The sequence below is a fragment of the Barbus barbus genome (assembly GCF_936440315.1).
Source record: "Barbus barbus genome assembly, chromosome: 34".
Lineage (NCBI taxonomy): Eukaryota > Metazoa > Chordata > Actinopteri > Cypriniformes > Cyprinidae > Barbus > Barbus barbus.
The window spans coordinates 21,483,906-21,510,263 of NC_136762.1; the positions used below are offsets into that span (position 1 = coordinate 21,483,906).

Below are 26,358 nucleotides of genomic sequence, written 5' to 3' on the forward strand. Positions count from 1 at the left end.
AATGGTAGCAAATTCACTTGGGGAAAAGAGGATAAGAGAGAGTTGACACTTGCAAATTTTACCGGAAGTCCTCATGTCGACAACGCTGAGTTTTAGTGACAGACCAAGCTGCCACCTGCGCTCCTAACATTTGTGCCGCAAGTACGCCTCATTTACTGAGATAAGTGCACCTGTGCGCTGGCAAAAAGAATGCTTGACAGGAACTGAAAGGAGCAGTTTACGCAATCGCTGATTTCAGAGACAATTCAGCCGCAGTAGGAAAATTTACCTGTTCAACTCCAATAAGGTCCTGTCATACAGATATCACCACGGACTTGAGCTGAACAATGACAGTTATTTTCTGTAGAGCTGCTTATTGCGGAATTGAACTTTTCATAATTGACTATTATTTTCCTGTTTATTCATTTGAAGCAGCTTTGAATTTAAGCTGTATTGTATAAAGTGCTATACTGTATACTAATTGTGATAGCATCTGCTCACAGTCAAAGCTGAGTCAAAGTTCAGTCTTCTCAAGCAACAAATGTTTGTCTTCAGCAAGTATTGAACATTTCTGAGAATTTCCATAAAGGAACAACTCTACAAATCTAACCATTAACAAGCAACTGTGTGTCTGTAAGCAAATTAATATCTTTCACGTTTCTATATGTACTACTGTAACTCACCACTTTGGATATTTAGAGCATGATGTTTGTCCACGCTCCAGCCGCCCAGGTTGGACGCAGTGGTCTCGTATCCTTGCAGGACGGCTGTTCGCTTCTCCCAGAGGATCAGATCCGGACAGGATTCGTACTCGAAGCCCACGGACACTAGCAGGAGTGAATTAGAAACATATTTCAACTTGTGTGACAACAACTCTGGGAAATGAGACACTGACAACTTAATTTCGCACTCACCGAAAGCCTCAGACAGCCCATAAACGTTCTGGCTGTAGACATCTGCCTTGTCCCAGACAAAGTCATAGGAGAGGTTGGGTGCAGCTGAGAACCACTTCCTGAAGAGCCGTCCCTCGACGGCCACCATGAGGTGCACCTTCATCAGGCTGAACGGGATGGTGGAATGGGTCAGGGTGATGCGCAGGAGCGACTTATATCCCGATGTCCGGCTGCTCAGGTAACTCAAACGCACATCTGTACCTGGGATCCGCACTTCCTCCTGGAGGGTCTGGAGGGAGAGCGAGGTGAAATTGTTCATATTAGTCACAAGAAAACAGAGCAAACAGTAACAAATTTGCTAATTTTGTGAGGAATGCACCCTGCTGAGAAGTGTTTGCATTATTTAGCATCTTCGGTATATACGCAAATGAGAATGAATGAATTTTTTCACAGCAAACATTTTATAATACAGTGCAAAAAAATACTAATTATTGGGTGAATCTAGGGCATATTTCACCTCAAAGAGAAAGAAAAAAAGTTGTTATATAAAAAAAAAAAAAAAATATATATATATATATATATATATATATATATATATATATATATATATATATATATATATATATATATATATATATATATATATATATATATATATATATATATATATATATATATATATATATATATACTGTACACACACACACACACACACACATATATATTAGTACAGTCAAACAATTAATCACGATTAATCACATCCAAAATTAAAGTTTTTGTTTACATAATATTTGTGTGTAATGTGTATATTTATTACATGCATGTATATATTTAAGAAAAATATGTTGTTTATTTATTAAATATATTTACATATAATATAAAATATAAGAATATAAATATATAAATGTATATACATGTAAATTTTCAAATACTATGTGTGTGTATTTATATATACATAATAAATATACACAGTACACATACATATATTATGTAAACAAGAACTTTTATTTTGAATGCGATTAATCACGATTAATCGTTTGACAGCACTAATATTATATATATATATATATATATATATATATATATATATATATATATATATATATAATAAAATGCTGTTTATTCCACCATATATTAGATAAATGATCACACATCACGCCAATAGCCTCTGTTCTTATGTATATATTTAAGTCTTTTTGCACTTGAAATCTTTAAGCCCTTATGAAGGCCTGTGCACCAAAATGCAAAGGTAAAATATACAGTATTATTCATTCCACTTTCTGATTTGACCTCTCCACACCACAAGTGTTGCAGGTATTGTTAAATCATTCCTTCCATACACTTTGAAGATTCTGTGAATTTTCACTAGAACAACCAGCTCTAACCAAATGTTTTTAATTTCGATTTCCACCTCTTGATTTTGGGTTGAAATGTGACCCAGAAACATTCAAATTACTCAACTTTCATAACAAGTGAACAAATTACTCGGTGAAAAGCAATGCATATGTCTAGGTCGGCATCACGGGCATCATTAACAACACCTTCGCTTCTGCACAGGAAGTCAGCTCGGAGACTTAGTGGCTCAGAGGTTTCTCACTGCAGAGCTCTCATTAACTCTCAGCGTATCACTCCTTTATCACAGTCAAGCACAAAGCTGACCAATAAACACAGCCGATCGTTACTGCGCCAATAAACACTGATAAGAAAAGCTCCTCCATAGACGTTTCCATTGGTAAACCTGTGAAAACTCTGTGTGTGGGTGTGTGCAGATGCACATGTAACGGTGTATGAATAAACCACCTGAAGATTTGGGACGGGACAAATTTTTGCCGATATTAATAGTCCAGACAGCACAATGCAAGGCTGAATCATTTATCTTGTTAACCAAAAAACTACGACAAAATAATTAGGAAGGTGGCACACAGTAGAGCTATCAATACTCAAACACACACACACATACATACATACATACATGTGTGTGTGTGTGTGTATTAAAATGTATCTATCTATATAGACAGACTTGGATGCAATGAAACTAACATACACTTAAAAACATAAAACCTGAATGACAGTCACTCAATTCCAAAACACATTTTTTTTCCAGCACTGACTGCGAAGCACCTCCAGGAGTCAGACTCAAAAAGCTTCCATGCTGTTTTCGTCTAAATGTAATTATCGTTCTTCAGAAAATGTCTGGCGTAGTAAATTGGACTGTGTATCTCTGCCCAATTACACACAGGAGATAAAATCACAGGACTGCCACCCGAGACAGATCTTCCTACATTCCCTTCTGATGTACATTTCCCAATATCTGCCCCTGCTGTCTATTAGAACATCATTACGAACCAGCACTAGTCTGGGATCAATTGTGGCAAATTACCAAGTTTTTTCATCTGTCTGAGACAGCCGTAGAATTTTGAACGGTCTGTAACTGTCAGTCTAAACAAGAGTCAGACTGTTTAAAAATATTAGTCTTAAAAGTTAAAATGAAGGCAAATACAATACAATACAATACAAAATACAAACAAACAAAAACAAGCTTTTTAAATACACAAAATGGCATTGAAAGTGTAATTAAAGTCACAATTAAACTGAAATAGCAACAGATCTATTGTGATGTACATCTGAGTGAAACAGATTATTCGAGAAAAAAAAAAAAAGGACAGGGACTTTATCCATTGGTTGTTAATTGGATAGTGGTAATCAGAATGGTGCGAAGAATAGCAAAAAAAAAGACGGTTTAAAAGGTCAAAATAACAGAAAAATCTCGAAGTCTGTCACTTAACTGAAATTACGAAGTACAAAAGATAAAATAAAAAAAATGAAATATATGTCAGCGCGGATAGCCTTGCGCTACGGGCGTCTTGAGTTCGAATCCCGATCCTGCCCTCCTCTTCTCTCCCACTTCGGATAGGATAGCATCTTGCAGTTGATGGAGATTTGTGGGATGCACATCCAGGGCACGAAGCTCCCGTTCCACCACATCCCAAAGATGCTCTATTGGGTTGAGATCTGGTGACTGTGGGGGCCATTTTAGTACAGTGAACTCATTGTCATGTTCAAGAAACCAATTTGAAATGATTTGAGCTTTGTGACATGGTGCATTATCCTGCTGGAAGTAGCCATCAGAGGATGGGTACATGGTGGTCATAAAGGGATGGACATGGTCAGAAACAATGCTCAGGTAGGCCGTGGCATTTAAACGATGCCCAATTGGCACTAAGGGGCCTAAAGTGTGCCAAGACAACATCCCCCACACCATTACACCACCACCACCAGCCTGCACAGTGGTAACAAGGCATGATGGATCCATGTTCTCATTCTGTTTACGCCAAATTCTGACTCTACCATCTGAATGTCTCAACAGAAATCGAGACTTATCAGACCAGGCAACATTTTTCCAGTCTTCAACCGTCCAATTTTGGTGAGCTCGTGCAAATTGTAGCCTCTTTTTCCTATTTGTAGTGGAGATGAGTGGTACCCGGTGGGGTCTTCTGCTGTTGTAGCCCATCCGCCTCAAGGTTGTGCGTGTTGTGGCTTCACAAATGCTTTTCTGCATACCTCGGTTGTAACGAGTGGTTATTTCAGTCAAAGTTGCTCTTCTATCAGCTTGAATCAGTCGGCCCATTCTCCTCTGACCTCTAGCATCAACAAGGCTTTTTCGCCCACAGGACTGCCGCATACTGGATGTTTTTCCCTTTTCACACCATTCTTTGTAAACCCTAGAAATGGTTGTGCGTGAAAATCCCAGTAACTGAGCAGATTGTGAAATACTCAGACCGGCCCGTCTGGCACCAACAACCATGCCACGCTCAAAATTGCTTAAATCACCTTTCTTTCCCATTCTGACATTCAGTTTGGAGTTCAGGAGATTGTCTTGACCAGGACCACACCCCTAAATGCATTGAAGCAACTGCCATGTGATTGGTTGATTAGATAATTGCATTAATGATAAATTGAACAGGTGTTCCTAATAATCCTTTAGGAGAGTGTATATAGAGAGGGATTTAGACTGCTGAGTTAACCTTAAATTTGAACCTGATTGGTTAAAATTTAATCAATTAAACCGGACATTAATTGTCAATATTATGTTGCCCCGCCCACATGGTTTTGGTTACATTAACAGATCAATCGTACACAATATGAATTGTAACACATTTTTCACTTCCTCTCTATAGCTTATCACCTGAATCTCTGGAACGATGTTGCCCCTCTCGACGCAGGTCCCGGCGAACGCCGTCAACGGGGCAGGCAGGACGATGGGCATGGGACGGGTGAAGCTGCTCAGGTCACAGCTGGGGATGTCATTGACCTCATGTCTCATCACGATGGTGTCCATGACAAAGAAGCGCCCCCACGGCAACAACAAGGTGTGCTCCTGAGTGATGAACGGAGCACGCTCAAACCTCAGGGCTATGGCCACACCCCCATTACTCACCAGGTCAAAGCTGAAGAAAAGAGAACATGTACAGTTAGGCACGGAGCAGCTACTGAGATTTCAATAATGTTAGAATATGGAGTTGTCTTCTTTCAGAAATGTTAGCTTTGCAGTTGTGGTTTTCAAAATCTGGTTTGGTAACCGTAATGTTGTTGGTTTAAGCCCTACAAGGAATTATCCATTAATAATCACCATTGTCCCCTTAAGTAAAACCTAAAATTTATCTTCCCCTTATATTAAGCTGCAAACTGAAATAAATAAAGGCTAACCTATGATGTTTTAACAATCTGATGTGTTGTTGATTTATTATGATTATGATATTTGAAGGTTAATTTGACCTGCATATTTCATCATTAATGGCAGCTACATAGACCCAAAATATATATATATATATTTATGTATGTCAATTTCGCAACTACCCTTTGAGGCTATTTAAATTTATGCCTTTGGCAGATGCTTTTATCTGATGAATCCTACACTGCATTCAAAATGTAAATTTTTACCAGTTAACCCATCATATTGCTGTTGCTAGTGCCATGCTCTACAGTTTGAGCTTCAAAACACACAAAACAAATGCATTTCCAGACTTCTATTTAAAATGCTTTTAAAAATGGTAATATATTGCATACAGTTTGTATGTACTCTTCATTATTAATTTTAAAGGTTTGCTGTTTTTATTTATTTTTTGATCATAGTAACCCACTTTTTAACCTAATACAAATACTAGGTTACTCTCTCATCGCTCGAATTAAAGAGTTTTCCTATTTGGGTGAACTATTAAGATAAACATGAATCATTTGCAAGTTTCTATACTTATGACATCGTAATTCTCTACAACTTGTCTGTTGAATTATTCCATTACACATGTTTTAGAATTTAATAGAGTGTGGATCTGATTCATTAAGTACAGTTATTTGCTAAAGTATGCCAACCATCACACCCCTGAAAATGGTGTTTTGATTTCCTATTCAATGAAACTACAATGGCATTTCATTATCTCATAATGCCATTTACTAACATTTCAATCAACATTATTCACCGTTACTCTGTACCGCCATCAAAACCAGACTTAATAAAGGTTGTAATTCATTATGTTTCTCTAAATGACAGGATTCAATTGAAAAGGACTCTGCTTCAGTTAGTTGGGATGGTTTTTATCTGGCAGCTCCACAATGTGACTGGAATACAATGAACCACTGGCTCAGTCTAATACACTGTGCTTTTGAATTTGCATTAATAAAATCCGCATGAATGGGTGGTGTGCGATGTCGTTATTCTCTATTGGGGAATAAACTGGCAAGATTCCTCTCCACCGCAGTAGCCGTGCGTACGCCGCTGAGCGTCTTTGTTGTGCGGTGGCACGGTGCGCTTTGATAAAGGAGGTGAGAGGGGAAATGACATTTAAGGGAAAGTAAAGTATTATTGATCTGTGCGTGTGAAGCTGTCTGCGCTAACATAACTTTACAACAACGCTACAATGGTGGCACACGCTCTGCGCATATAGAGTCGCTCTGATCAGAGAGCTCTGTTGTTGACGCCGCTAAACAGAAATGAAACAGGACGCTGTATGCAGGCTATCGTGTATGCGGCTTGCTAGATGACTGATTGTGTACAAATCCAGAATGCTACTCTGATCTGCTTTCTTGTGTATCATCACGAGGAGACACACCTTTATAAAACGCTCTGGTAGACATGAAAGCACAAATGCACTTTAGTGCCAAATACGCCTACAACACAAACAGCCGATTAGCAATACGTGATATGTGGACTCGCAGAACGCGCTGTACTGTGTGTCTTTGTTCTCGGGGTTGGCATAGATGCGGCGTGCATCTGTAGTCACACCTCACGCTGCTTGAACATTAATTCAACTACATATCCCAAAGGGATATTCACAGAGCTTTCATTGGCACAGCTGATAAACAAAGGTCTGCTTTGCCCTTGTTGTCGTGCCCTTGCTAAAATGTGAGCATTTGTCTGTGCGCTGTGGGAGTTTGAACAGAGCGTGCTTGTTGGGGAGTGTCTGCGAGACAGAGCCTGTGTGCGTTTTTATGCAGCCGTATAGAGTCGACGCTAATCTACAGTAAAAGCTAGCTGGCCAGTCACATGCGATGAAAGACACGCACACACGGACCCGCACACGGCACTAAAGGCTGCCATGCCAATCGATGAGTGATTCACAGGCCTGCTATCAATCACACAAGCACCTCAGGCAAGGGTGACACTTTAGTGCATTCAGCCTTTCAGTGCACACTTTGAAGGGATGCAGAGCTAACCCAAAGGGGTAGCCAGATCGATGGTTTAGACCCCAAACAGGTCGAAGTCACCCACTTTTAGTCCTCTCAACTGAACTTAGGCTGTTCACACAGCGGTAGAATTTGGTTGTGAGTCCTGAGTGCTATATATGGTTAAATTCACAAACAAATTTGTGAGGACAAGCACATCCCTTAAAATTTTCAGGACAACTGCATTTTGAGAGCAAGTGGAGCTTTACTTTAGTTATTTGTTAATATAGCCATAATGTAACTATTATAATAAAATTTGTATTATTATATAAAATGAATCGTTTAGGCCTACTACAAAAAAACAACAACAACAAAAAAAAACAGTTACTACAGTTAAACCATGGTAACCACAAAATAACCACGGTTTTGCTACACTAGTTTAACCATGGTATTTGTAGTAAAACTGTGATTACACAAATGGTAATCACATGAAATCACATGAATCACAAAAAAACGGTTACTACACTTTTACACTAACAGTTTTAGCTCTATGTTTATTCAGTTTACATGCTAATCAGTTAGCCAACTACCTTTGCATACCACTAATTGATTAGCCAAGCTGTTCAGCTTAGCATCCTGTTAACGTATCTACCTATTAGCTTAGCAAACTACTAACAATTAGCCTGCTATCTAAGCATAAAGTTGACTGGCTAGCATGTTTGCCAAGGATATATTACAGTTTTTTCGCTATTAATTTTTACCACTTGTAGCTACCACTATCCCAGGGACAGCCCTGTTGAAAAATCCAGCATATGCTGGTTAGGTATGTTTTGAAGCATGGCTGCTGGTTTGTGCTCGTTCTTAGCTGGTCATGTGCTGGTCCTAAGCTAGCCCTAAGCAACTAGCTCCTGCTCAGGACCAGTTTAAACCAGCTCAAACCAGCAGCCAAGCTTCAAAACATACCTAACCAGCATATGCTGTTTTATTTCAACAGGGAGCAAACGTTCTCAGAATTTTCTGGCAATAACATTCTGGTAAGGAAGCTCAAAGTAATGAACAAACCTTCTTCCAATAATGTTATCTGGTCTTTATCAATGTTTTCAACATGTTAGCACAGAAACATCATTTATACATTGTTCATGGACCATTTTAGTTGGATGTTCATGTAACTTTTTTTTTTTTAAACATTACTAACTACTTGTTTCAGATGGCTCAGAGAACATTCAAAATTCAAGTTCAAATGGAATATATGATAATGAAAAAAAATCACAATATAGAATATTCCCTTAATATTTTGTCTAATTTCCACATATCCAAACAAAAAAGAAAAAAATTGAATCTTTTGACATTCATAAAACATAAATAATAGTAAAAAATAATGGTTTTCATAACTTAGTGGTGACGTTAATTAAACATTCTTAGTTTGTTAGCTGGACCCTCCTTTTTTGGTTCCAAGGAGGATTGAATCTCTCACGACTTCCATTACATTATTAATCATGTGACGTCTTCTTAGTCTGCCATCTATAGCTCAGTGGTTCTTGATTACGTGACGCAGCATTTTGCTCTCTCCTTCAGGAAATCAGGGTTGCGTAAGTGACTCTCAATACATCAAGGCAGATGTATAATGGATGGCTTTTAGGTTCTCCAGAGTCTGATTTTAGGCAAAATTTTGTTTTACATTAATATCCACTGCATGCTACTTGGTCAATCCAACTCTAGTGGTTGGTAGAGAAGCAGAGGGACCTCTTTTGAAGTAGAGAAAGAAGTAATTTAAAAAGCAATGGCACCAGTACAGAACAAACCACAATCAAACAAAATCAGTTAAGACAGCTTTCCCATTTTTAAGCAATCAAACAGGTGCACTGGTTATTTCATGCCGTACTGAGTCTGTTCTTGCAGTGCTTGATGGGCTGTTGTGGGAGGGAGACCTTGTGTTTACGAGGAAAGAGAGGGAAAAAAATAGAGAGAGCCAGGGAGATAGAAGATTGTTTATGGCTACAAAAATCACCACCCAAGCAAACAGGCAAAATGTTCAGTGGTGTGCCGGGAATAAAATTGTCCTCCAATTTAATTTCCAGCACATTACAGAACATTCAGCCATACAGAAAGCAGTTAGAGTTCTCAGATGTGGGTTAAAGTTGCATGCATTACGATCGTGACAAGAAAAAATTCCAATATATTTACATTTTAATTGCTAACCCAGATCTTTAAACACCATTTCATCCCATGCTACAACTTACCTGCCGTCCTGTCTGGTGATGGTATACCCATAGGCTGGTTTGTTAATGAAGCTGATATTTACACCAACCAGCGGAGTTCCATCTGAAGTCACTACTTGTCCCCGGATAACACAGGCATGACTGTGAGGTTAAAAAATGAAAATCATACTGAATAAAACAGGACATGTTGTTTTACAGTGTAGAAAAGCATCATTTTCTATTTGTAAACACATAATAAATTAAATGAATCCCACAGCTCTGAGGATACCTCAGCGGGCAAGAGCAAAAAAAATGGGATAGTGTTTGTGTCATTCCTGCTGTTTGAGAGAACAATGCAGAGGTATGAGTGCTTTCAGTCACAGCAGATATCTAGGCTTGAAACTGCCTCTATCTGATGTTATCTGTCTGCCTCAGGAGCTCCGACTTACTGATCGATATGAAAAAGTCAAACACAGATTCTTAAAATCCTCAAAAAGTACAAAACAACTCCCCGCTTGACACGACTTCTGACTCATAGCGTTAGAGATTTTTAATCAGCATATATATATATATATATATATATATATATATATATATATATATATATATATATATATATACACACACAAATATTAGAGCTGTCACATTTTGTAAGTTCATACATTTTGCCTGCCACATGATGTAATATTTTTTATTAATTTGATTGAATAATAGGCATATCATGTGACCTGATATAGGCCTAACTGAAAGCCAGAAATTGAAATTAGACAAGAAATAGCTTATACAATAAAACATGATATTAAAGTACATTAACATCCAAAAAATTACACACATCAGCTAGGTTAAATAAAAAAAAAGCTCCTAGGAAAGAAATTGCACACTGGGGCTGTTTCTATGAAGGTATTAGGTATTAAGCATTTGCCAGGTAGCGGAACAATTAACACTGGTGTGTAAGAGGCTGGCCCCTTCCTGTCCTTACTGCGGGCAAGATCACAGACCCAACAATATCCCTGTCCCAGGGAGGCTAACTTTATGCTAATTTAAGCAGCCTCTCACCTTCAGCAGTCCTTGGCTCAGCTCTGCGTTCCTGTAAACAAAGCTAGCAGAGATAGCGCACAAGTGCACAGCCTCACCACAATGTCTATTATCAGACCGCGAGTGAACTCAAGTACAATAGAAAATAGAGACAGAACAAGTGACAAAGAAAGATCACTAAATAAAAGGGTGGAAAGATAGAAAGAGAAAGAGATATAATGTGTAAAGCTTTTGTCTATCTGCAACATTGCTCGAGGTGACAGTTTGATTTAGAGTATTCCCATTCAGAAGGGGCAGCGATGCAAGTTTTCACAGGGTGCACTGAGTGGAACTGTCGGCTCTGAGCCACAGCGATATATGCCAAGCTGATTCAACAACTCCACGACAAATGATTTAAATATTGACATTAAATGGATCTGAAGAAGATAAAGGAAGAACAGTGAAGTGGTCTAGACAAAAAGTCTAAAGTTTATTTATTCAGCAAACCCCTCTCTCAAACAAGGCAGATAAAAGCGGAAGGAGGTTTATAAACAACAGAGATATCACCTTGTGTAGCACTGCGTTGACGATCACGCAAATTGTAGGCCGCATATGACTTGAAATTAGAAGGGACATCTTAAACAACTATGAAGGAAAGCACGCTAAACTGTCCTGAGAGGCAGCTTCTGGGAGCGCTAAGAAGCATTTTTGTATGTACAGAGTGGTCTGAATGCTTGTGCGTTTGGGAAAGGCTAAAAAAAGGCTAAATGGTTAATGGGCAAAATTAATGTTTGCAAACTCTCTTGAAGCAAAATTCTCAAATAAAAGTTGCAGCAAGCTTCTTTAGCACTGTAAAGCTAACAAGCTAATTAGATCTGCATATGTAAACAGCCACTATGAAACTAGGGTTATTATCAGGGCATTGCTAAGCACTAACAAGAACCCAAAAGCATCACTGTTCCTAATTTTTGCAGCAGATGCTGTCAATTCATCTACCGTCTTTGTTCCTGTAAACAAACATGGCATGAAGCCTTAGCAAGCACTGCTAATTACTTAAAAACTTTGTAAGAGGGGCTTAACATGAAAACATGCTCCCTCTCTTGTATTATATCTGCGTACAGCAGTTCTTCCATTTCGCAGAAACTGCAACATGTTCTAAATAGGCTAAATGGAGAGAAATAATGGGCCATCTCAGGCCACCCCCCTTCGCCATCTCCACATGATGGTAAAATGGGCTAAGTACACTCAGATGCAGCAAGCAAACAACTTGACCCAAGTGCATCTCCAGGCAAGCACATTTATTATTTTGTGTGATGCATGGTGTTCAGATAAACAGAGTGCATGCTGTAGAGGTTAAAGAACATTGGAAGAACATTCAAAAAGTTTCAGACCGGTGAAAAACAGGGATGATGGGTGACTTTGATCATTCCCAGCCGTGTTACTTTCTTGTGGTTGGACATGTCAGTTGTGCATTTTTGACATGTCTCTGAGCATGCAGAGGTGGTTGTGGAATCAATAAAGAGGCCTGATCAGGTGATGGCAAGGGGCTCTTTTAGACCGACTGCGGCTATGTCTAAGAGGTCCATCTGGGCTGCTGTCAGCCGCTCTCATATCTGTCAGTGGGCGGAGGAACGAAGAGGTAATAAATAATATATCAGCCCTGATATTTTTAGCTGAATCGAGGTCTCCGATCTTTCAGCTGCTGGACGACTTCTAAAGCTTTTATTTATTTATGTTTCTTTTTTTTTCTTTGGAGATGATGGTGATGAAGAGTAGGCCGAGATTCCCGTCTTGAATAATGAAGAGGGTATCGGGAGACTCCCTACCGAGCGTCGCAAAAATGTCACCTTGGGAAAATGTCACAGGGTATTACAAGAGCATTTCATGAATACCGGGTGACGTGCACAAAAGGCAGAATCAAACAAAGTCCAGTGTTTCATCTTTGCATGAGGTTATGCGCATCAGATACTCTGACACGACTTTATTGAGGGCGCAGTGATTTATGCAACGGAAGAACGTCTGGCAGATAGGACTGAAATGAGTGCATGAAGGAGAGCACTGGACAGCTTTGAAGTGATCAGAGTCTCATTAGGACAACGCAGATTAGACAAAGGGAGTCCGTACTTGCCAGAGGCTCAGTCACGCAAAGGAAAAGGCCATTTGGTCCAGAGTCTGAGCTGAACTGTGGGAAATGGCCATTTAAGAGATGTAAAAACAATACTCTGCTCACTATAGTTCAGGGAAGGACTGTTCACTGATCCAAAACCCCTCTAAACAAGAAATTTCCACTTGAGTTTCCAAATGAACAAAGCAAGAAAAGGTCTAAAAACAGAAGGCTTTGAATCGAAGACCTCTTTGGCACATTATGCCTTATGGATATACGAATCAAAACGTGAACGCACCCTGGGCGACACCATTAGAGACATTCTCCATGTAGAGCACAAAAAATGCTAATTTGCTTTATTACATTTTCATTTTTGCCTTTGAAATGTCAGCTCTGCTTTCATGAAAGGAAATGTGGGGATACTTTACGACATTTCAAAGGAGCACAACTTTTTCCCAAGTCTCTAGTAGCGTTTTTTGTGCTCATTTCAATTGAGAACAGAAGGAGAGAGGGACGAGACCAGTGCACGAGTGGGATGCAAATGCAAAAGTGGCGTTCACTCTAGGTATTGTTTACAGATAAAAAGGGAACGCCACAAACTGGAGGCAAAAGATGAAAAGTCACATGGGATCACACAGTGACAGCACTGTTCTCTCATATGAAACATCTTTGGGGCACCTTGGGATGAGCCCCATGCCCTGTTTGTTTACAGGAACAAGAGCTGCAGATGGATTGACAGCATCTACTTATAGTTACTGATTGATCTAAATATTACCACTATGGTGAATTGGGATTTGGGAGAAGTATGGAAAAGAGAACTTAAACTGAAAGAAATTGCACAAAAATTGCAAACATTACTCAAGAAACACTTACATGCCATCGAAGGGGTTGGTGCCAGGGATGACGTGGGTGCTGTCCCGCCCCACCAGGAAGCGGACACGCTGGTAGAAGGACTGCAAGGTGCTCAGAGTCGAAGAGATCTGGCTTTCCTGGATCATATCCAGTGGATCAGGAGAGCCCACACACATAGATGTGGTGTGACATGATGTCTGCAAACAGCAATCCGGATCCATGCAGTCCATCAACCCATCTGATAGAGAGAGAATTAATCTTTAATAACGGGAATGCAGTGTCAGAAAATAAATTCGTGTTTTTTTTTTTTTCACAAAATTACTTATTTTTATCGGCTTATAAGCTGCACTGACAATTGGTCAGAGGTCATAGACCACCGTAGACAAGGTGCCACACTTTCAGATTCAATTGAGGTAGGGTTAAGGGGGTTAGTTTTAGGGCCTCATTAGACCCAAACTGTGGGCGAATGCACAAGTGAATGTTTCAGAAACCAGCCTGATGAGGTATGACCTGGTTACCAGAAATGTTCAGAACCTGGAGCACAGATGCCTTCCAACATGCTTATTTTGTCCAAGCTGATGTCATTCCCCTAGGTCAGTATCTTTAAAGGAGAAGAAAAAGATTTCATCATCCCAAGACGAACATGGGCGAACTGTTAGCAGGATCTTGAAAACTTCAGAGAAATAACTGCCTCTGTTGGATGGCTTTCTGTGCCCTACAGCTGATTTACTGCAGTAAGTTATAGCCAGTCTCCCTGTTTTTTTTTTTTCCAACAGTTTCCACACCTTTACGGACAGCTCAGCCTCTCCCTCCTATAATTCAGCTGGTATAATTCAGCACTTCAGGCCATGCCGAGAGGAACCCTTTAATGTACCGAAGTGGGTCATCCCTTATTCTCTAATATCTCTCTTCCTCTCTCTCTCTACTTTTAGGAACCTCTCTGACCAGATGGGCCAAATTATAAAAATAACACCTCTCCTGGTGGAAGCGTCAACACTGCTTGTTTCGGTTGCTGCAATAGTACCACCAATTGACTGCTTTACTACTAGCATGTGTGCTAGCACTTTCTTTTTCGTATTCTACATGTTATAAACATTTTAGTTTGGTCTGCAAACTTTTCCATTTATCTGGATACCCTCACAACCTCTTTTTGCTGTTTTCATGTGAATATCTAAAAAGCGATTATTTAGGAAGGTCACAAAAGCACCACTGAGCCTATAGTTGCTTTAAATGCTAGTCAGTGCTTAAACCAGGGGTTTGGTAACTATAGCAGAACAATGATATGTGATCTCCCCAAAGAGTGTGCTCTTCAGTGCAAAGATGTTTTATGCTCAGTATGGTGTGTGACAGGACAAGACTACCTTTGATTTAGAGGCTTGGCAGGGGGTACGTTCTTAGCTGTTGCTTGCTGGGAAATGGAGGCTAGGTGATATGGACTTGGTATGTCTCTCTTTTAGCTTGGGGAACTTGAAGCCAATGATTTTGACTAAAACAACTCACTCTTCTACAAGTGGACCCACAGGGAAGGTCTGACCATTTCCGATGCTATTTAAAGAGCTGCCAGCTTTCAGGTCAACGAAGGTGCTCAAGGCAAACTCTAGATCTTCGTTCTCTTAGTGACAAACTGACACCAGCACAGGCATTGTAAACAACTCCAGTGTAAGCAATAGAAAGAGAAGATAAGAAAAGAGAGAAGAGACCCAAGCGAAGACTGTTAAATCTTCATAATAAATGTCAAGGCAGCGTGTTGTTTGTGTTTGTACCTCCGTCATTGTCCTTGCCGTCACTGCAGGCCGTCTCCATTGATGTGTCGCAGCCTGCTCCCCGCCAGCCCAGCTGACAAACGCAGTACCAGCCATTATTACCCAGCGTGCATCTGCCGTTGCCATTGCACAGACCAGGACAGCCCTCTGTGCACACAAAAGCAAAGCATACACATTACAGAGGGCACTTTTCACTAAAACAAACATTACGCTATAACAGGCAAGACATTGCAAAGCCTAGTTACTACATCCCAGACGAAAAAGTCAAAATGAAGGGTTGTGGGTCAAAAGAGTGCTTCAGTAATAACAGTGATAACTTCAGGTGATTAACTGATACACCTTTTTAAGCCGTTATATCCTATAGAGGCAGACTCATACTGCAGAGCTCCTCCAGATCAATACATTCTCATTAGTGTTGTACAATAGATGCAGAACTCAGCTCTATAGAGAAAGAGAGAGTGAAAGAAAAAAAGAGGCAAGACAATGAGACAAAAGAAAGGTACAGGAAAAATCTAACCCGGAAAAAAAACAAAAAAACAATTACCTCAACTAGATAAACAGCAATATGGATAATCACAGTGTTTCTTGGGTAATATTCAACTAACAACCTTAGCTTTAGATAGTGGACTAGTCTTAAACATGGAAACCATGAGCGCCAGATACAACACAAACCATATTCTGTTTTATTCCAATAATGTGAATGCCATGACACATTTGAAAATAGGATTTCACAGGGCTGCGCTTGAGCAGGGAGGTTAATGCTGACAGGATGTAGATAGCACAGGTGGCACACGGTCCTACAGACACGGTACACTCCATACGACAGCGTAAAATGTCTGTCATTGTCATCTGTTTCCTCCTCCCCTCACTGCCACTTATCAGCTGCCTGTCCAATTCCATTTCCTAAGATGAAAACATAAACGGAAGACGAGAAACCCTGCGCCATCGAATGTAAAATCCTGACATGCTTTTCACAAGCCAAGATGTCTGAGCTGACCTATTTTGTCAGCGACAGTTAGCACAGCCAATGCTCGAACATCATAGAGACTAAAGGAAGGGAGAGAGAGAGTGGGAGTTTGTATAGAGAAAGAAAGGTGGTGGATGCCTGATAAGAAAGAAATCCGAGATGCCTCTAAAAGCCATGATCATTTCTAAAGATGGCCCAATGGGGAATGGCATGCAGTGTTTTCATCTAGGCTTTGTGCATCATGATGCTATACTCAATGTTCCAAGACAGCTGTGCTTCAATAACTGATATATGTTAGCACATTTAGCAGCATCTGACACAAGAAACAAATATGTATATTGCCGTAGTAAGTCTACACCTAAATGGAGAATCCATCGAGAAAGTGGGCTGTAATGTTGACTTACATAATTATATAGCTGCACAGATCAGCACAATGTCATATAAATATAAGAAAGAGCAATGGAGCTGTAGTATAGTGGATAGACCACGTGCTCTGGCACAGTGAGCTATGATACTCTTGGGCATTGGTCTCAAACTCAATTCCTGGAGGGAAACAGCTCTGCACAGTTTAGCTACAACCCTAATCAAAAACACCTGATCCAGCTAATTAGGATCACTAGAAAATTCCAAGCAGGTGCGAGTTGGAGCTGGTTGGATCTAAACTCTGCAGAGCTGTGCCCTCCAGGAATTGAGTTTGAGTTCACTGCTCTTGGGTAATGAATCCCAAATAGCAATTTTGACGACTTGCATGATGCGGTCTAAACATGCTCTTGAAAGAATAGACCACCATCCTACAGATTTTAAGTTCTCATCCCAGTTAAAGATACCAGAACCAGTTAATCAAGGTCAATATGCTTGCTCGAAAGTTCCAGGTAGGTGTACTGGATCGAGTTGAAGCTAAACTCTTCAGAAATGCGGACCTTCAGGAGCAGAAGCATGTCTCACTCTGCACAGTAAGGTGTCTCTTTTGCAGGACCTACGCTTCCTTGATGCTTTGGACTTCTCATTGGAGTACTAATAAAAAGTCTACACAATGCTATGTAAACAAAGCATGTACTTTGAGGACGACTAAGGGACAAGACCTTTGGATGATCTCATTTTCTCTACTGTCAACGGAAGTTGCAAAAAAGCAGATCACAAAACACAAGGTTGTACTTGAATTCACAGCCTCCAGCTGACCTCACATCGGTGTAAGGTCGATCTTTTTGTGCTCCAAGGCAGGCAGTGACAGTTATATGCTTTGCTAACAAGCAAAGGATGAGCCTGACCAGTAGACAGCAGGTACCTCCTTAAAAACCCAAACAGAAAAACAGCTGCAGTCTGCAGTGGCAAGACGTCTGAATGGTCTGTGCTGAATGCTCATTAAAGAGCTAAATAAATAAAGATCTGTACTCTGCTGGCATCAGTTCAGCTTAATTGGCAGGCCTTTCAGAGAGAGGCCCCTGTGGAGCGCACCCGCGCTTCAGGCTGAAACAGCTCTGGAGGGCCACAAACCACCTGGCGCGACCCCTGCAGTTCACGCTAGCCGCACAGCCTCTCTATGCAGCGAGAAAGGGAGGGAAAGGGTGGGCTCACAGAGCAAGAAAACCAGACACATGAAAGGAAAAAAACAAGGAGCAGGTAGGGGGTGTGGGCGGCTCGGGGCCCTGGCTTCACTGGTGCATAGTATGCTTTAATTAGAGAGGCTGCCGCTTCAGCACCTCTCAGAACCCCCGCCCCTCCTCCCGAACCCCCTCTGCTGTGCTACACAGCTGCACTGAACATCCATTATGCATGGCGCCGGTTGGCAAGGTCCGTGACCCTCCACCAGCCCTCCCTCCTTGGATCCTGTGGGCCATCCATCCCCTTGAGTTCCACAGCAGGGACACGGCGGCTAAGGAAACGCTCCGGCTCTCGCGCCGCCCACTCAGCGGGTACGAAGGTGCTAAGTGGCGAGGTGGCAGAGCAGCATATTGGATGTGGTGGCACAACAGCAGCATGATGCGGCGAGGACTGTGATTAGTGTGGCATGAAGCATGGGCAGAATGAAATAGAAGCGCAACCCTTTCAGGATGAGCGTTATGAAGGATGGGCTAATGGAAATATGATGGATGACAGAACATGAGAGAGGAAGAAAAGATAGGATAGGAGGAGTGCCATACCTTTCACTACCTTATCCAGATAGTGAGCTTTAGGGGGAGATAAAAGACAAGGACATATAAGGGAGGTTTTGAACAGTGCTGCTTCCATGACAAGACATAGACAGCTAGAGGCATGGGCTGGTTGCTCCAGACTTGTACGTTTACAGAAACACAGGGGCTGGAAAAGCTATAGCAAGGACAATAACATGCAAAAAGCAACACGTCACATCACAGGCTGGGAGAAAGTTAAAGGTATGGTGTGACAGGGTAGAGAAAGAGACAGATGAAAACAGATGTAGCGAGAAGTCTCGGTTTATCAGAACATGTATTACCGGTGGGAGATTTTTTGACAACACTTTCTATGAAGCCTGTATATATAAACCATTATAAAGCTCTACATAATGCCTTATGTTAGACATTATTAATTCTGAATAGGCTAAGTATTACAATTGATACATTCTAAAATGGATGCATAGTGCATATATATGGCTTTATGAAGGATAGCTGATAATGCATAATACATATTTTCAGAATGTATTACATGCAGACTTTTTGGAAAATGACACCATTATAATTTATAAACAAATTGCATAAGTTTTTTTATATATATATATATATATATAAAAGTACATCCTTCAGGTTTAAGACTGTAATAATGTCAAAAGCTTATAAAGAAAGAGCATGTCACTGATGAGACGATCACGTTCTAATCCAAACAGCAGTGGAGAGGCAACACGTCATCTGTCGAACATTCTGTACATTACATTACGGACCGTTAGACTTACCGCCTTTAATGGCACACGCTTTATGACAATATACGATCCTTGCTGTTGGGATGCTATGCCTCACTATGGTACATGTATGAAGAACATCAATAATGCATCAAGAACATATTAAAAGACGGAATGCTATAACAGCATAAATAACAGCACTCCTGCATTTCTGGGGCCTGTACCATGAAGCCGGTTTAGCTGGCTAGCCAGGTAAGTTTCAGTTTAGTTTGCACCAATCCTGGGTTTTAGGTACCATGAAAGTGGCTTGGCTTTTAGCTGCGTTCATTGCCATAGTTACTTACACTGCACAGCTAACCTGCTCCGGGGCAGGTTATGTTCTGGGTTAGAGATCTCAAACTGAAATTGGACCAATCAGATGTGAGCAAAGTGACACATGTCTGACGCACAAAAAAAAGTTACTCCGCCAGTTTATCTTCCTACAAATTAAAGGTCATTATGAAGTACCTTAAAAAAAAAAATACAACAAAATTGTCTGGCTTTAATGATGATTTCAATTTACATATGATTTATATAAATATAATATGATATTATTACTCCATTACACACAAGCACTTTTAGTTAAACATTTATTTTAAATGAATATTAAGATATACAGATCATATGTAATATAAATAAGTGGTAGAGTCAACAGATAACACTTTAAAAATGGCTACATGTGACCTTACATGTTTGAGTCTCTATCGCTATATATTATCAACTATATAAACTAACTTCACAAATTTCACTTGTGACTGCACTGATAGACCAAGATAATTTACTTTATTTGTCCTCTTTCATGGACAAGTATTTCAGTGGAAATGCGTTTAAATTCCTCAAATTCTTTAATCTCTTAACATTTAACAAAAGAGTTTTGAATCTCGCTGGCTCTCTTGCGAGAAGTGAATCACACTTGCTCTGTGTTGTGATTGGTTGTTCGCCGCTGATGTCACACATTCATGTGCACATGCTCCATTAACAATCAAGCCTGAGTTGACAGAGAAAGTTGATGATCAGCTTCATGGTACCAACAAAGCCAGATTAGAGTGGTTTGGTTTTGTCAACTCAAACCTTATCCTATAACTCTGAATTTGTTCATCTACCATCATGGTACAGGCCCCTGGTTTTACTTCTGGAAAGTTCATAAGATCACTGTTTTCTTTGCTTTGTTCACCTCTGGTGTTTTAAGAGAAACTGTTTTCAGAGGAGTCTTTTCTTTTTGGGGCCACTGACTGATAAACTCGGAGACAAAATCAATTGTTACAGCTGAAAAAAACTAACAAACTACAATATCAGATTAGACTATGTAAGTTCCTTTAACAGAGCAGATATTTCATGAATGTTTTTGGATGAGATAGAGAGGGTGAGAGACAGAGTAGAACAGAGAGACACAATGATGAGAAAGAAAGAAAAAAAAAAAAGTTGAGCTAACTTAAAATTTTAAGGCAACCAGCTTCAGTAGATTTTTGAGTTTTCTAAACTTGCTGTTTTAAGTTTATACAACAAAAAGTTGAGAATCTCCTACAAAAATAAATTGAGAGAACTCAAAAATCTGCTGTAGCTGGTTGCCTTAATATTTTAAGTTGGCTCAACTTTTTTTTTTTTTTTTTACAGTGTGGTTAAGGCAGTCTCACAGAACAGACTGTTTATTGGCCCATTTATATTCTTTAGGTGAGATGGAAAAGAAAAAAGTCTAGCATCTACTAGAGCCTACTCATGTTCCAAGAACACTATTCCAATCAACCAATCAAAATTTAGAGTTAAGATGGTGTTAGGTGCAACACTGTTATCAACCAAATTATTGCTATGTTAATTAAGGGGTAGGTTAAGGTTAGGTGGCACTTTCAACAAATAAGGTACAAAACTGGGTCTGAAACTCTTAAAATGGTTTTTACATACATTACATTATTTAACTTTTCTTTCTCAACAAATGGTCATTGAAGGAGGTGCTTAACCTTAAGAAAAATAGACTGGATTCTTTGCAACCTGTTACCAAAATTTTGTCTAAATAAATTTTTTTTTTAAACATCAAAATAACTTACAATAGCTTAACAAGGTAACATGCTTGACTACAATATTTGTAAACAGAAAAAACAAATGATTTGATGTGTATAAAACTAGTTATATTTCATGCAATAGGTCAATTTTGTCAAAAGCTGTTCCAGGACCACCAGGGGCATGTATTTATGAGAACCATTTTGTCTCCAAATAGTTAGTACAAGGTAAACAGGCAGGCAGAACTGCTGGTCACTGTTGTGCATGTTAAATAAGAACATTATGTTTGGCTAAGCTTCATTAGGGGCTCAATAACCCACGCCACCCCATATTTCCATTACGAAACTACCCAAAGAGGTGTTGTGTTCAACAGTCTCCCTACTCTGGAGGTGATGGGGAAATAATCCATGCTGCTTTGTCGTCTACTGTCTAGTGGCTTTCTGTTAACACTTAAATATCTTAAAATCTGACCAAGGTACAACCTAATACACCTGGCTTAAAAGGTTAGTTCACCCAAAAATGAAAGTTAACCTGTTATTTACTCACCCTCAAGTCATCCTAGTTGTATATGAATTTCTTCTTTCAGACAAATCCAATCGGAGTTGCATTAAAATTTGTCCTGGCACTTCTAAGCTCTATTATTGCAGTTGGTGTGTGTTTCTGTGCAACAGTCCAAAACACGTCAAATAAACCACACGCATCCATAATAAAACGTGCCTCACATGGCTCAAGTATTTATTATGTTTGAAATATGGATATTTTTCTTACAAAACCGCATGGATTTGCTACAGGAGGCCTTTATTCATGCCCCGGAGCCGTGTGAGGCACACTTTATTTAACGTGTTTTAAGGCTAATTTTCATTTTTGGGTGAACTAACCCTTTAACTGGACGGGTTGCCTCAATGAAGTAAACCTAAGTTGCTTTCTTCAGCTTGAAGTAGTACTAACAATATAAAAGTTATTGTTTGGTTTACTTCATAAAATAAAGATTTCACTTCAAAAAGACCTGAAAAGGGACATTTTTACAATTATACTAAAAGGCCTGTTACTTAATAACAAGTATAAACTCTCAGACAACAGAAGGCATTGTGTACAACATTATTTTCAGATTTGTTTGTTTTTTAATAATTTAGAGGCCTTGACATTTGCAAATCAAATATGAGACAGTAGGGATAATAAATCTAATTAAAATCATTGAGAAAGTGTGAGATCATCATTTTCTTGCTTTTTAGTTCAAATAAAACTCAATTAAAGTCGAAATGTCTAACTCAAACAATTTCCTTACCAAACAAAATTGCAAAAATAATGAATGTTTTAATGTTTTCGCACTTTAATTTCCTAACTTAAAGAAGGTCTTTCCAGTGACTGCTCTGCTTGTGCAATGCAAATGTTTGTGTTTAAATGAACTAATCGAAAGGAACGACAGAGAGAATAAGAAAGGAGGGAAATGATGAGTAGAAATGAAAAGACACCTAGCACATTCCCACATTAAAATGCATGAAGACAAGCCTAATATCCTTGAGCAAACCTGTTCATGCTATGCCGAGTTGCACAAATTCAATTAGGCATGCTTCTCTCACACCTCCTCGCCCGCCCCTTCCCCCCGTCACGACCCCACCCTCATCCGACACTTCACGCACACATAAACGAGCGCATCCGTCTTCCGTCTTACCTATAGTGCAGTGTTCTCCGTTCCATCCTGGGCTGCATTCACACTTCCCGTCTTTGCAGGTCCCGTGCTCGCTGCAGCGTGGGTGACAAGTCCGTTGTTCGCACCCGGCACCCATCCAGCCCTCGTCGCAGCGACAGCTGCCCGCCACGCAGATGCCATGTCCACCACAGTCGGCTGCGCACAGCTCTGTGGGACACGGGGAGAGAAGGGGTGTTACCGAATAGTTGTTGGGACAGGGGGTAAAGAGAAAGCAAATCCAGGAGTTATTGTCAGTGATGGGATGGCCACGCTCCACTACCTTGTCTGATGGGTAGTGAAAAGAAATTCCTGCACCCCATAAAGGGGGCAATCCCCTTTGGACAATACAAATCTAATAAAACCATTACAAAGCAGGGGTTCGGGGATTGTGGGAGGTTTAACAGGGCAGATTTTCTGCTGTCTCTCTTCCTTTCTTTTTTGGGGGAATTCCTCCTTTTGTGTGGAGGGGAGTAGGCAAAAACGGAAGAAAAAAAAGAAGTAAAGTCAAAGAACAAAATCCAATTTTGACTTCCCAAAAAGATGGAGATGCACGCTGGATTATTTAAGTTGGTTTTACGTAATGAGGTGAACGCTGAGGCAGCATGGCACAAAATGCTTTTCAATAAAAGAAAGATCTGTGAGACAATAATTGAAATTTAGTTCACAAATGAAATTAACACATTAGATTTAAAAAATAAAATTGCCTCTGTCTCCATGGGTTTTGGCTGTGTGAACCAATAGTGGCAGTTAATTCACTTAACACATCGTCAAGTGAGTTTGAAATTCTGACAATGAAAAAGTTCTAGAAACATAAAAAGGATAAAGGTGTGGCATAAACACAAAACATCAAGTGAAATGATAATTTTGGAAAGCTGACAGGACCAGACGTTATACTTAATTATTTTAAACAGCATTTGTTTTTTGTTTTTTTTTGTTTTTTATAATTATCATCCATGCAGCTTTTATGATCTCTAAAACTTTTGATAAAATTACACAGAATATTAGTACTTTAAAGTTTAAAAGTTACACCAGAGGACAGTATAAAATAGACTATTGAAGGCAAAAAAGGTGATTAATAGTGAGAGACTTTAAAAATGGTCATCAGTTACAGGACTTACACATTTTTGGTTACACTTTGGTTTAGGGACCGATTCTCACTATTAACTAGTTGCTTATTAGCATGCATAATACTAGCATATTGGATGTTTATCATTACTTATAAAGCACATATTAAATGCATTATTATGCATTACCATATTTTAGATCCCTTAACCCTACCTCACACCTAAACATACTAACTATTAATAAGCAGCAAATTAGGAGTTTGAGGCAAAGTCTTAGTTAATAGTTAGTTAATAGTGAAAATTGGACCCAAACTAAAGTGCGACCTTTTAAAATTTTGGTAGATCTGACTGAATGAACACAGCTACATATAAATTTTTGGTCCTTACAATTAGTTAATATAATTCAATTTTATGTGTATACGTGTGTGCAAAATAAAATGTGTGTGTTTGTATTCAGTTATATCAAAATGAATGCTGTTAAACGATTAACCGCGATTAATTGCATCCAAAATAAAAGTTTTTGTTTACATAATATATGCATGTGTATTGTATTTATTTATTATGTATATACAACTACACACACATTCAGTATATATTTTGAAAATATTTACATGTATACATTTATATTATATATAAACATAACATATTTCTTAAATATATACATGCATGCGTTTGTATTTATATATACATAATAAATATACACAGCACACACATATTATGTAAACAAAACCTTTATTTTGGATGCGATTAATCACGATTAAATCAAAATAATCTAAATTATTGCACCGTATACTTTTGTTGGTGAATTCAATGTAATATCTTGATATAAAAAAAGAAACATTTGCACATGTGCAATGCATGAAGTACTCTAACCTCATAAAAAAAAAAAAGGGCCGTCTTCAAAACACAGAACAGTCATTATGAGCCTAATTTATCAAATCTATGCAGAAGGGAGTCAGAAAGAAGGTTGCCTATAGGCCACTAATGAGTCAATTATGTTCATGTTTTGTCATTGTTACAAATTAAACGGAGTTAAGTTAGTCTTTTCAGGCACAAACCATAACATGGCATTACCAGATTTAAAAGCTGGAAGGAAAAAAAAAATAAAAATCCTTCCCTCATGCTAATTACAGCACTGGGCCTTTGTTAAATTATGTAAATGCCCTTAATTTCACATGTAATATTTCAATTAGAGGCATCCTAATGGCATTTCATTCAGAGCTGCTTAAAGTTGTCAAGGAGACACACAGTTGCTCATTTCCTCTAGTTCCTGCTCTCCTTTATTGTCCTTCTCTCAATTTGCTTAGTATTTTGCCTTTCGCTCTCTTGCAATACACACACAAACAACTCGCTTGATTATACGAATATCGTTTTCTCATAACGGTGTTGCTTAAAGCGATTCTCATAAAGGTAACAGCAGCCAAATCACAGGGTGATACCATCTGCGAATCGTTCCCACAATGCTTCACTGCAGGGCAAAGACGCTACTAACGTTGTACAATAATTGGGTAACTCCTGCTTGCGTCCTGTTAGTCTTTTCAGGCACAAACCATAACAAACCTCTGGAGGAGGAGAACTAATTGATGCAGATCTTGATTGTTTGCAACAGCTCATTTCAGAACGTGGCGGAGCTGCCCGCCTGCCCACATACTAGAGCTGAAAGCTTTCTTATTCAATTACCAACACTGACCAAGAGAACGGAGAGAAAAAGAAGGAAAAAAGGGGGAGAGACAGAGAGGGGAGGAAGGGATTTTCATCTTAGGAGTGGCTTTATTTCCGTTTAGTTTTGTAGCATAACATTTATTTTACCCCGCAAATTTGTTAGAACCATTACTTGTGCAATTAATGTGTGTCAAATTTGTAGAAAACTATTTGATGTTATTTTACCAAAGATCACATTTTTCACAGTTTATCAGTAACAATACATTAAATGTTAGTCAGTGTTAAATGGTTGCCAGACGTTTGCCAAAAGAGGTACATTTTTTATTTTATTTATTTTATTATATTAATTCTCATTTTTCACAGTTTGTCAGTAACAATACATGAAATGTTTGTCAGTGTTAAATGGTTGCCAGATGAATACTTGAGTTTATTTTATCTTTTTAAATTTAATTTAACCATTTAATTTAACATAAGGTTTAAAGTAAAATAATACAAATAAATTATTTACTAAAGCCTATTTTTCATACATATTTACATATTTTTTCTCAGTGCATTGATAACAATACATGTGTTCTGGGTGTTTTTCTAGTGCGGTTGCAATTCAGATTGGAGAGTTAAAGCAGAGGC

At 39.1% G+C, this 26,358-nt stretch overlaps 1 protein-coding gene across 2 annotated transcripts in view; it reads right to left on the reverse strand.

The window, feature by feature from the left end:
• The window catches only part of LOC306854394 (teneurin-4-like), a gene marked incomplete at its 5' end in the record, with an annotated part of 168,383 nt that overhangs the window by 54,805 nt on the left and 87,220 nt on the right, over positions 1-26,358 (reverse strand). Inside the window, 8 exons of one of the 2 annotated variants that reach the window (XM_079392352.1) lie at positions 663-806; positions 894-1,161; positions 5,059-5,320; positions 9,773-9,892; positions 13,722-13,938; positions 15,464-15,610; positions 18,572-18,598; positions 22,988-23,173. In XM_079392352.1, the coding sequence (XP_079248478.1) occupies positions 663-806; positions 894-1,161; positions 5,059-5,320; positions 9,773-9,892; positions 13,722-13,938; positions 15,464-15,610; positions 18,572-18,598; positions 22,988-23,173 (1,371 nt within the window). The remainder of the gene's footprint in view (positions 1-662; positions 807-893; positions 1,162-5,058; positions 5,321-9,772; positions 9,893-13,721; positions 13,939-15,463; positions 15,611-18,571; positions 18,599-22,987; positions 23,174-26,358) is intronic. The other variant, XM_079392351.1, reaches the window with a different exon arrangement.